Below are 13344 nucleotides of genomic sequence, written 5' to 3'. Positions count from 1 at the left end.
CTCAGCACTCTAAGGCATTTAATTTCTTTGCAAATATTCTTTTTCATTACATACCCTTCCCCCAAGTAGTCACTTTGCTCAGAAATTGCTAGTAAAAAGTGGCTAAGGCATGTTGGTTTCTGTACTAAATTTTGTTATGCATTTTCTGAGGCCTTTTTGTTTCCTTTACACTTTCTTGTGTAGAAAGAGAAGCACATTAGCTACAGACTCCTCTGAATGACCGACTGACGTCTGCTAACGGTCTGTCCTAGAAAGAATTTTTATTTCCTGTAACCAGGGGGCTGTTGTGGTGGGGCGGGAGGTTTTCTAGACTGGGCGCTTAAAACAGAAAATGCCCTTAATTGAGCGAGCACAAGTCTGGATCCACCTGATGTTATTCTTTCCAAAATGTTCAGCCATGGGACTGCGGGGCGACGGGTGCCACCTGCTGGAGAATTCCAGTCAGACGTTGGCCTACATGTTTGAAGCAATCTTTCCCCCGCTTCTCTCATGAAATCTCAGAACTGGAAGGCACCCCGGCAAGTTTATTCTCTTGTCTTTTGGCCTGTCTCGAAATAGCCCAGTCATATGAGAAGCTCTGGTGCTTTAAAAGATTTCAGAGAAGAATATTTGCTAGCCGTTAGCAGGCGCTCTTGCCAAAGCGTAATAATAACAATGAAAATAAGAGAACTAGCCCAGCTTATTATGTGCTTGCCGCGTCCCAGGCACCCTGCTAACTGTCTTGCCTCCACCAATTCCTCGTGACAGCTTTCTGCATTCTCTCTGTTTTACCAGTGAAGAAACTGAGAAAAGGAGAAGTGAACACCTTGCTCAAGGTTACTCAGCTGGTAAAGTGTAAAACTTTCTAGACAGTAAAGCTTAGACGCGAGATTTGATCCAGGTCAGAATCCGGGCCTGTGCTCTACAATCACTTCCTACTTTCCAAAACTCAGTTATTGTGTGTAAACACATCCTTGGCGTTAAATGAAACACTTACTTTTCAGATTAAATCCCTAATGACTTGTAGAGATGGATAAACCCTCATGATCATTCTCTATCAATACTTGTTTCTCCAGAGAATATGGAGTATTGAATACACAGGATGTTTAATATCTAAAATCATTATGCCAATCTAAGAAAGTGATAAATATTTGAGAAATCTGCTAGAGGTTATATAGGTTCGGTTGACGAAATAAAAACGTGAAGCCAAGAAAGTGAAAGGGAAGAGGCAATTAGTGTATTTGGAAAGTAGTGTGATAAAGTGTGGGCAGCAATGAATATTTGGAAATCAGATAGGTGTAACGAAAATCTAATCAGGACATTATAACTATATAAGGTTTTCAGGCTATCTTAGAAAATTGGAGAAAAATCAGTGAAAAGTCAATATGAGAAAATGAAAAATGGAGATAAGCCAAGAATGTTTATGGTTGACCATTATACATTAGTAGTTTTATAATTTCTGAAATATGATATATAAAAATGAGCATGATTGAATTATAAAAGAAAGCAATTGCATTTTAATGTAAAGAAAAAACTATTAGAAAAATAAAATTGAAATTATTTTTGAGTCTCAGGCTTATTTTCCCAGAAAAACTAATTTTTTAATGAATGAACTAGCAAATATGAGACTACTTTGAAAATATGTTACAGTGTAACGACAAGTACCACTTTTTAGAAAATGTAGAATTGGCAAATTTTCCTTTGCTCATCATGTAATGTTTAGAAAAGTAAGAATACACTTTAGACTCTGGAATGGACCTGTGAGAATAGCTTCAGCCTGCTTTGTCCCCATGTTTCCTCCTCTAACATGACACGCATGGCTCCTTAGAAGTTGAGAAAGACCTCAAACACTGCAATTCTTAAGATTCCTAGTGTATTAGAAGTGAATACATGTTGGTTTGCAAATATTGTGGCATTTTTAAGTGTTTACATGTAATGCATTAACGCTTTATGCTTTTAAAATACATAAATAAATGTAATGAGCCCACTATAACTTAATTTGCAGATATTATCCAAAGTTGTTTCTGAGTGTGTCATCCAGATTATGAGGGAACAGTATGATTTCATCCCAACACCTTAAATCTCTTGCGCATTCTCAGAGAGAGTCTAGCTCTTTCTCCTGAGTTGTAATTTTTATCCTCTGAATTAAAGCCTCGAGATGCTCCCTAAATAGCTGAGGGACGGCTCCCTTTCCAAAGGGATCCCAGAAAGAAGCGGTACGAGAGTGGGGAGCGGTTCACAGGGGTTCATGTTATAACGAAACTTCATGACATTCACTTATGTGTCATATTTTATATGTTTTGAATAATACACAAAGTTAAAAAAATGAATTAAAAAACTGAAAACAACCAGTCACAAAAGATCCCTGTGCTCTAGGCACCTGGAGAGTTTAATTGCCCAGTGACCGCTATTGAACAACAATCAAGTTTTGTTGACAAAGTTAATGTTTGAGGAACATAAGGTAAGGCAGTGTCTTTTTTTAAAACACCGTGTTCTTAGCAGCACTTAGCAAGTCTATCAGCGTATAGTAGGTACGCTGGAGCAGGTGTGCCTCAGGTCACGGCCACAGCATCAGCGAGCCCAGCGCCATTTCATCCGTTTTGTATAAGATGGTGTTTCAGAAAAAGATTTTGTTGCCAATTTTCTTTTCAAACCATTTATGTAAGGAAATGTATCCGTCATTTCATGACTCTATGTTTGAGTTAGAACTTCACAAACCAAAATATTCATAGTAGCTTAATTCATAATAGCCAAAACCTAGAAAGAACCCAAATGTTCACCAATAGATTAATGGATAAACAAAACGTGGTATATTCATGTGATGGAACACTGCTCAGCAGTAAAAAGGAGTGAACTGCTAACATACGCAACAACATGGGTGAATTCTCAGTCATCATGTTGTGTAGAAACAGCCAGAGACAAAAGACTGCGTACTGTCGTGATTTCATTTCCATGAAGTTCTAAGGGCAAAACTATGCTAGAGTGACAGATGCGTTGCGGGGGGCGGGGGGGCGGGGGGGGGGGTGGGCTAGTGAGGAGGCATGAAGAACCTCTCTGGAGTGACAGTGATGAATATGTTCTATTGTTAACGGGGTTGTGGTTACACTGATGTCTACATTTGTCAATACTCATCAAACCGTACACTTAAAACTGGTACATTTTGTTCTATGTAAATTATACCTCAGTTAAAAGAATGAGAAAGAGAAACAAGAAATCTGGAATGATTTTTACCCATTAGTAAAACCTTCAAACCATTGAAACTTAATATAATACCTTCAAATACTAGTATGGGCTAATTTAAGAAATATTTATGTGAAGACTATTTGTGTATCTTCTGCTAAATCCCCTTGTGGGGATGTTGTCAGTTATGCTGTTCAGTGTCCTGTGCACATCTTCTGTGCACTCATTATGTATTTCTTGATGAATTGCTATGTTTCCTTTTAGAAACTGATAGTAAATACATAGCTTATCAAGTTTCCTTTCTGTTCCTTCTTCTGGGCGTGTCAGATGTAGGCTTACCATTCCAAGAATGCTGCTATCCTTACTCTCTTACTCATGCTCCAGACTTTTTCCTTCTGTAGCGAGTAGGAACTCTCCCCTTGCCTTCCAGTGAGCTCGACCTGGAAAAGAAACATGGTCTCCCACCACCTTCTTGGAATATTTTCCCTGTTGTAGGATGTTTTCAAATGTCTTCAGCCTAACGAGTTGCACCTGCTATCAGGGTTTTGGTTTGAATTATGCCGCAGGCTAAACTTTCAGTCGTGCTTAGACGGTTAACTACAGCAGACTTCGTTTTCATCCTCTGCAAATAGACACAATGCATAAGCTGATGCTGTCGTCCCTAAAATTTTATGAAGCCTACTTTCTAGTTCTATGTAGATGCCCTTGCTGTGTATTGCTCTATTAGATTGTGTGTCCTCCAGATAGAGAAAAGACGAATTTTTCTGATTCTAATTTACTATTCACTTTAACTTCCTTTGTAGTGCATTTTTTTGACTATGGAATTCTGTGGCCTTTCCCATGCCCATTGGAGGCTGAAATGAGTTGCCACTGAATTTGTGTGGAAGCATGACTAAAAGAGGCCAATGAATCAGCCTGAATTTATCATTCTTCCCCAAGCAGCCAATAACTGCCCATGGTTCAAGGTGTTAAAGCATGTTTCAAAGGCAGTTTAGTTACGTCTAAACACTTAAAGATGAAGATTATTGGTTTTCAGTAACTCCAAAAGGCTATTTTTTTAAAGATTTTTAAAAATTTTTTTCCTTTTTCTCCCCAAACCCCCCAGTACATAGTTGTATATTCTTCGTTGTGGATCCTTCTAGTTGTGGCACGTGGGACGCTGCCTCAGCGTGGTTTGATGAGCCCTGCCATGTCCGCGCCCAGGATTCGAACCAACGAAACACTGAGCCTCCTGCAGCAGAGCGCTTGAACTTAACCACTCAGCCACGGGGCCAGCCCCCAAAAGGCTTTTTTTTTAAATACAAGTTTATGTATTTCAAGGCAAGAATATAGGGGCTTGACATTTGACTGCCCTTTTGAAGAAGGAAGTTTTCATCGCTGTGGCTAACTTTTCCCTAGAAATATGTTTTTAAATTGGGTTTTTATAATATGATATAACAGATCCTTATAGTATGCCTTCTTTTTCCATTCTCGTTTCTGTGAAATATTGAGGACACGCAGTTTGATTTCTCAGTCTGTGACTTGGTGCTTCGGAAATTCTTTTGTTTTTGTTTCCATATTATGATTGTTTCCATATTGTTTATCATTAGCAGTTACCTTCCTAATGGCCCTTTGTGACTAAGTGTTTTTTTTCCTGAGGAAGATTTGCCGTGAGTTAACATGCCGTTCCAATCCTCCTCTTTTTTTTAAATGTGAGCTGCCACCACAGCATGGCCACTGACCTACCAGTGCTGTCGGTCTGTGGCCTGGAACTGAACCCAGGCTGCCAAAGTGGAGCAGGCTGAACTTAGCCACTAGGCTACCAGGGCTGGCCCATTTGTGACTAAATTTTATGTGACCTTTGTTTCAGAAAAAGTACTTTCCAAATTGAATTGATGATATTTGGAGGGAAAAGTTTTCAACTTTGTGAGAGGATCCATGCCAAATCATAAGCTTGTATGGCCCTTCCCCACACGGCTGGTGAGAAGAGACCGTGTGTTGTTGGTGTGACTTAATCATTCATCCTTGGTTTTCTTATGATCACAAATCTTCATGGGATCTGGAACCATATTTTGATTATGCCTCCAGTGAGCTCTTTTATGAATTTTTGTTGGACTTCAAAAAATAGGTATTATAAAATTTCATTGGAAATAAATTGTGCATTCAAAATATATGACCAAATTTAAATATAACTTCATTACAAATTATTGCCTAAATATTAGCAATATTTTCTATTCCTGCTGAAATCAATCTGACAAGTGGGTTTGAAATGTAACTCACTTGTTGCTCAAGAGAGTTATTGCTTATGTCTTTATGAGTGAGGGTCTTAAGGTACCAAGGGATAATAATTAAGATTTTTCCATAGAGTTAATATTACCCCAGAGAAGACTCTCCACTTGGTAGGTGGACCAAACCAATAATATTACTATTCATTACTAGTCAATATCCCACCAAAAGAAGATGTATCTTTCTGGTGTATGAACACACGTACTCTCCTCCCATCCCCACAATGTATGTATTTTCCAACACACATAGCCCTAGACTTCTACTACACTTTTGTTTTGAGTCATTCATTTTATTTTTGTTTTGAAATATTTTCAGATTTACGTAGAAGTTGCAAGTCCCTTCACCCAGAGACTCCTTTCAAATTTCAATAATTGTTCCAATAATATCTTTTATAATAAAATGATCTGGTATTGGAAGATGCTTTGCATTTAGTTGGTGTGTTATTTGAGTCTCCATCAAACCAGAATAAGTTCTTTAACCTTCATGACCTTGACTCTTTTGAAGAGTACAGGCCTGCAATTTTCTAGAATGTTCCTGAATTTGGTTGTCTTATGTTTCCTCATGATTGGATTTAGGCTTTTCATTTTTGGCTGCCGTATCATAGCAGTGATGCTATGTTCTGCTCATTGCATCTCATGAGGTGTTAGGTAACATCAATTTGTCATGTCACTGGTGATGTTAACTTGGATCATTTGAGTAAGGTGGTATTTGCCAGGTTTCTTTAGTATAAAGTTAGTATTCCCCCTTTACAATTAATAAGTGTTTTGTGGCAAGAGACTTTGAGCCTCTGTAAATATTTATTTCTCATCTAAATTGCATCCACTAGTTTTAGCATCCATTTTTGTTTCTTGCCTGAATTAATTGTAACTTAAATGATTCCCAAATGGTGATTTCTAATTCAACTATTCCTTCTACATTTATAAGTTAGCATTCTGTAAGGAAAAGCTTTCTCTTCTCCCCACTTATTTATTCATTCATTTATTTATATCACTGTGGGATCATGGATTCAATCTATTTTATTCAATGAGATATAATATGGCACTATCATTTGTTTGATAATCAAATGGTCTCAGAATTGGCTCAGGGAAGCACCATCAAACTGACTTCTGAAACACCCCCATTATCCTTTGAGCATGTTTTTGCTATTTGGTATAACAAGACATTCCAGACTCATCACTTTCTGTCCCAGCCTGGATTCAACTATTTCTTTGAGACACCCTGGTTTCTGGTATTTAGAAGCCATGATCTGGACACTTGGTGTCCTCCGTGCTGCTGAGGTGTTGTTGCTCCAAGACCCTCTCAGGGAACAGAATTAGGAAATATATCTAGGTATATATTTTAAAACACACACACTTTTTCTTCTATATTCATTCATTTATCTATCTATCTATCTATCTATCTATATATATACCTATCTATCTATCTACCTATCTATCTAAAACTGTAAATCCACACTGATACATTCAATTACAAACAAATACCATAGAGTTCATTCTAGCTGTCCCCCTTTTCAGATTTGTAACTCTATTTCAGGCAGTGAAGAACGTGACTGCAATTAGCCTCAATACGTTTATTTATTTGATCAGTCTACCTGTATGTAACAGTATCCTGACTCCTCTCTTAGCCATATACCTCATGCAGGCTCCCATCATAAATTCTTGGTGCCATATCAGCTAAACCCTTGGCCTTTGGTGTAAATAATTTCCCCATGTTTGTTACTTCATTTTCCTTCTCTCTGTCTGTCTCTCTGCACACATATACACACACACACACTGACACACATATGTATAAAACATTGGCAATTTAATGGGTAGGAAAACACTGTCTTCTGTGTTTTTTTTTTTTTGAGGAAGATGAGCCCTGAGCTAACTGCCGCCAATCCTCCTCTTTTTGCTGAGGAAGCCTGGCCCTGAGCTAACATCCGTGCCCATCTTCCTCTGCTTTATATGTGGGATGCCTACCACAGCATGGTGTGCCAAGTGGTGCCATGTCCACACCCGGGATCCTAACCGGCGAACCCCAGGCCGCTGAGATGCGGAACGTGCAAACTTAACCGCTGCGCTACCGGGCCAGCCCCGGAAAACACTGTCTTACCCCATGGGTAAGATATAATCATAAATTGATGTGATATGAATTAAATAATGGACTGCATCTTCAATCAGTGAACAAGTTAAAGACTCTAGTGATAGAAACACCTATTATTTATTGCTTTTAGGATGTAATTGCTCTTCAAATGACAGTAATATTTATATATAAGTTAATTCTTCCTTATTAAGACTCATCTACATGATTACCTCCAATGCATCTTTTTAAATACTCTAAACTCAGTGATAGGTTTTGCAACTTTTGAAAAATTGTGTATGAGGCTACTGGTTTTTCCCAAAGGCAATTTTCTTTTTTTTATAAAAATATCTGAAAGCACAAGAGCTTCACGTGATACAAGGAAGATAAAAACCAAATCAACAAATAATAACAAAGGTTTGCAGTGTGTTTGCATAAGGCAAATAGCATGCAAATAACTAAGCCAACCTTTCCATTAGCAGAGAACACTGTCTATATATATCTGCTGAAAAAGCGTATTGAAATGCACACAGTTGCTAGACAACACATGGCATTGCCATATTGTTGTCAAAATCTGAGGTACGGCTCTGTAAGGAGTATGCTCGCCGGCTATGACTTTAGTATTTCTCTGTGATAGAGTTGTTGTTCAGTGGTTAAATTGCTCTATTCCGTGCTCCAGTATTTGCATTTACATTAGAGACCACGGTGTGAAGGATGTTTCTTCTTAGTGAAGCGTCCAGGTTGACTCTTCATTGCTCTGTAGCTTGTATCATGATTATGAGAAAGTTTAAGCTCTGATACTGACACACCTCGACATATTTATGAGGCCTTCTTTTGTGTTTACTTCTCAAGATTCTTTATGAAATTGATGGCCCGAGAGAGAGCACATCCCAAAAACTGTGTGAGCACAATTAACCTAGAGGGGTAATTGATGGCTAGGCTCTTAAAAGCTCCTCTCTCCTGCTGTGATGCCTCTGGCTCTGCTCCTGGTCACAGGGCCATGTTTGCCTTTCAGACAGACTAGCAATTAGAATATAGAGATTTTATACCTGAGGGTTCCATCCGTTATTCAAAGTTATAATTAATTATTAATTCAAAATCTATTATAGATCTTTGACATGTTTGATTGAACTTTTAGACAAATAGCAAGTGACCTCAAGTATGTTTTGCTGAGGGACAAATTTGAACCCCTCGGGCTGTGTGGCTTGTATGTGGGACCTGCTTAGCTGACTCTCCTGAGGCTCAGAGCGCTGGGATCGCTCCCTTCTGTTATTGCAGTCACAGTCACATGGAAAACTATATACTTTATACTTAGTGGTAGTCTCAAATTTGAGCATTCATTATGCTCCTCTGTATATTCCTTGTTAAGGTCAAGGGTCCAACACTATAATACTTTCTCTACTTTTATAATTTTAGCAGCATTTTTGAACAGGTGGATTACAGTTACACTGAAACTATTGATAAATTGTGATGTTGCCCTCTAGTTAGTGTCTAAGCATTGTTTTTCCTTTCTTCCTTGCTTTCTCCCTCCCTCCCCTCCCTTCTTCCTTCCTTTCCTTTGTTTAATAAGGCTCTTGATCTCAAACCTGCGCTTCTGTGTTCCACAGAATCTTTTATTGTCGGCCCCCTCCCTCATTCTTTCAAGGCAATATTTCCTTTATGCTGTAATCAATCTTCGGCATATATGTTTCAACTTTAAAGAATCATGTATATTCTTTTACATTGTAGTCATGCATCACTTGATGGGGTTACATTCTGACAAATGTGTCGTTAGGCGATTTCGTCATTGTTTGAACATCATAGAGTGTCCTTACACAAACCCAGATGGCATAGCCTACTACACGCCTAGGCTGTATGGTACTAATCTTATGGGACCACTGTCGCATACACAGTTCATTGTTGACTGAACCATCGTTATGCTGCGCACGACTGTAGTTCAGTGCTTTCATCTCTGTTCTGGTTTGGTACTTACCTTGGCTCCTATTTCCATTGCCATATTTAACTGCAGCACTGGTTAGCTCTATTATAATGCTATAACAATAGTTAGAAAGTGCACAGCAAAGGAAACCATCAACAAAACGAAAAGACAACCTAACAATTGGGAGAAGATATTTGCAAACCACATATCAGATAAGGGGTTAATATCCAAAATATACAAAGAACTCATACAGCTCAACAACAAAAAAACCGACAATCCAATTAGAAAATGGGCAAAAGATCTGAACAGAGATTTTTCCAAAGAAGATATACAGATGGCCAACAGGCATATGAAAAGATGCTCAACGTCATTAGCTATCAGGGAAATGCAAATCAAAACTACAATGAGGTATCACCTCACTCCGGTCAGAATGGCTATAATTAACAAGACAGGAAACAACAAATGTTGGAGAGGATGTGGAGAGAAGGGAACACTTGTTCACTGCTGGTGGCAGTGCAAACTTGTGCAGCCACTATGGAAAGCAGTTTGGAGTATCCTCAGAAAATTAAGGATAGATCTGCCATATGATCCAGCTATTCCACTGCTGGGTATTTATCCAAAGAACTTGAAAACACAAAGGCATAAAGATACTTGCACCCCTATGTTCATTGCGGCATTATACACAATAGCCGAGACTTGGAAGCAACATAGGTGCCCATCAAGGGGCGAATGGATAAAGAAGATGTGGTATTTATACACGATGGACTACTACTCAGCCATGAGAAATGACGAAATCCGGCCATTTGTGACAACATGGATGGATCTTGAGGGTATTATGCTGAGCGAAATAAGACAGAGGGAGAAAGTAAAATACCATATGATCTCACTCATAAGTAGAAGATAAAAACGACAAAAAAAAAAATCACATAGCATTGGAGATTGGACTGGTGGTTACCATTGGGGAAGGGGGGAGGGGAGAGGGCAAAAGGGGTGATTTGGGTCACCTGTGAGGGGATGCACTATAATTAGTGTTCGGGTGGTGAACATGATGTAATGTATACAGAATTTGAAATATGATGTACATCTGAAAAAAATAAAAATTAAAAAAAAAAAGAAAAAGAAAGACCTGAGCTGAAAATCAGCTCTGAAAACTACTAGCTATGTTTACACATACTTAAAGCTTGGGGTTAATAGTACCTACTTTGCCAGTTTATTGTATATATTGAAAGAAATGATGTAATACAGTGCTCATTGCACACCAGGCATACGGTAAAGATGGACAAACATTAGAAAATAAGTTCCACTGGGCAAGGATCTTTGACTCATGTTCACAAGCACCTAACACAGTGTCTGGTACACAGTAAGTACTCAATAAGTACATGTCAGCTGTTGCATTGTTCTTAGGTTCTCTATGGCCCTCACCTCAATGTCTGGAAAATTAAAGATAAAGGGTGTGCTGGAATCACATTTTGAGAGACACATCATCAGGCAAATGATTGGTTAGTGTTCTTGGGAAAACATCTTCAGAAAGGCTAAAGGTCTTTTGTTTTATCCTTCTCAGGCATCCTGTTTTCGCTGGTGGTGATGCTATATGTCATCTGGGTCCAGGCGGTGGCTGACATGGAAAGCTACAAAAACATGAAAATGAAAGACTGTGTGGATTTCACCCCTTCTGTTCTGTATGGCTGGTCATTTTTTCTGGCCCCAGCAGGGATATTTTTTTCTTTGCTAGCTGGGTTACTATTTCTAGTTGTTGGACGGCATATTCAGATACATCACTAATCCAACTGTTGCCACCGGTGTTTTCTTGGGAGATTTTAAATCAGAGCATATTTTTTTCATTTTGTTTCAGTCATCCCAGAGTAGAATTACTTGATGTAACTTTTTAGTTGCTATTTGAATTAACCATTTTACTTGCCATTTCCTCTAATAAGAAGGTCCTAGAATCTCTCCAGAGACCAACAAGCGTCCATCTTCTCAAAGTGTTATCAAGATTCTGGTTCTTTAGGGAGCAGGTAACGTGGGCCTCCCTTTCATTGCACTTGTGTGAGTTCTTGCAGGTTGCAAAGTCCTGGTAAGAGCATAATACCATCACCTGGGGCAAATCAGGATTTGATTGAAAGCATCCTTGGCATTTGCTTCTGTTGCTCTTAAAAAAAAATCTTTGCACAATAATTAAGGACAGAAAACAAATGTTTTCAGAGAATTTACTCCATTTCTTCTCTACTCATGTACATATCCACGTCCACATTCACTGACACCTGGCCTAATTATTCATTATTTAAAAATAGGTAGAAGTTGTTCTTGTAGCAAGAGCCCTGCAAACTCATTAGTTAAAATGGGCCACAACAAAACTGACAACGTGAACTTATTCCAGTTTACTGTAAAATGTGTAAAAACCAAGCACCTTAGCTTAGTACATAATTCTATTTGGTATTTTAAAATTCCCATTTAAAATTATATTGTTAATATGTTCAGCATGTGAAAATTTACTGATGAAATGTGCTTTTAATATGCACTAGCTATAAACTTTCAAAATACTTCCATATGAGGATAATCTCGTTTTATTAAAGACTATGAAATAATGAACTTTTCCCAAGATTTCATGGGTTGTACTTTTTTGATCATTTGATTCCCTTCATTGTTTTCCTTCAATTTCTTCTTCTTTACAATAGGTATATTAACATTTACAGACCTGCTATTTCCTTTAACCTCTTGGAAGAAAACTTTTTGCAGGGGAGTTGAGCGAGGGGACTGAGGGGTCTAATTCTTTATTATTTACTAGTGTAGACATTTTGCATATCAAAGATGTTTGTTTGGCACTAATTTTGATTGAAATCAAATCCATCTGAGAAATCTAGGTCGTATTTGCATTTTGGAAGCCTCCCCCCGAGCGGGAGTTTGGTGTTAGTGAAGGAACAGAGAACCCGCATGGTAAGGGGCTTTGTTCCGGGGGCGGCATTTGCCTCCGCAGCTGTTGTGAATACCAAAGACAGGACTCAGAGGTAAATGAAGAGTGACCACCTAGAAGATGCTGTGCGATAGAGGGACTGTTTTGCTTTCCATCCAGCTGTTCCTGTGGTGGAGAAATTGCCCAAGTATTCTCTACACATCCCATACTTTCCATTAAACCTTGCTTCAATGGGAGGAATTTCTGGAGGAAGAGCAGAGGTACGAGCTATCTACAGAATCATGAGGGCAGTTTGGTATTTACTGACCGGACTTGCCTGTAATTAAAAAAAAAACCCCACAAAGCCTTAGGGGTTTAACTGGTTTCTCAAGCCATTTCAATTATATCACACAAGATTTTGTGGTACTTTCCTTTGTGTTTGTCTTTTTCTGTTTCATTTTTATATTGCTTCATTTATTTCTTTGCTTTTGGCTTGATTATTAGAAAAATAATTATGAGCTCTGTTATGCATATTGACTGTGATATTAAGTTATGGCATGCCGTTAAGCTTTTCCAGACAATGCTAGATGTATTTGATTAGTTCATGTCATCTGTAAATACAATTCCTTTTTGTAGAACTTTGGAATAGAGCCTTTTTCTGGTGTATTATATGTCATTTAAATTTCACATATGAGCTGCTTTCAGTAAAGGTTTGAATATTTATAAATTTCAGATGGCTATCCTCACTTTCTAATACCCTTGTGCGGCTACCGTATATTTCTCACAAGGCAATTGGCTGACTATGTGATGTGTGTGACACTTTTACACAGATCCACACTTCAGAAGTATTTCCTCGTTGTAATGCATCAATCACATTAATTCAAACGCATTTCCTGATCTACTTACCAGCAATCCACGGAAGGAAGGAAGGTGAGTTGTGTTTGCTATGTCAAGGAGTAAAATATCCTTAAAAACAGCAGAGATATGCAGTGTATTCTCGTAACAGCCTTCTATCTGAGTTGGGAAAGCGTGTCTCCTTATATTTCTCTCT

General features: G+C 38.4%; 1 protein-coding gene across 1 annotated transcript in view; it reads left to right on the top strand.

The window, feature by feature from the left end:
* The window catches only part of TMEM182 (transmembrane protein 182), a 49379-nt gene extending 36354 nt beyond the window's left edge, over positions 1-13025 (top strand). The window contains exon 5 of the mRNA XM_014854124.3: positions 10965-13025. Within this exon, the coding sequence (XP_014709610.1) occupies positions 10965-11185 (221 nt within the window). The 3' untranslated portion in view covers positions 11186-13025. The remainder of the gene's footprint in view (positions 1-10964) is intronic.
* The last annotated feature ends 319 nt before the right edge of the window (positions 13026-13344 follow it).

This window comes from Equus asinus, chromosome 6 (genome assembly GCF_041296235.1).
Source record: "Equus asinus isolate D_3611 breed Donkey chromosome 6, EquAss-T2T_v2, whole genome shotgun sequence".
Taxonomy (NCBI): Eukaryota; Metazoa; Chordata; class Mammalia; order Perissodactyla; family Equidae; genus Equus; species Equus asinus.
The sequence above is the reverse complement of the archived record's forward strand: the minus strand, read 5'-3'. Positions and strand labels throughout refer to the sequence as shown.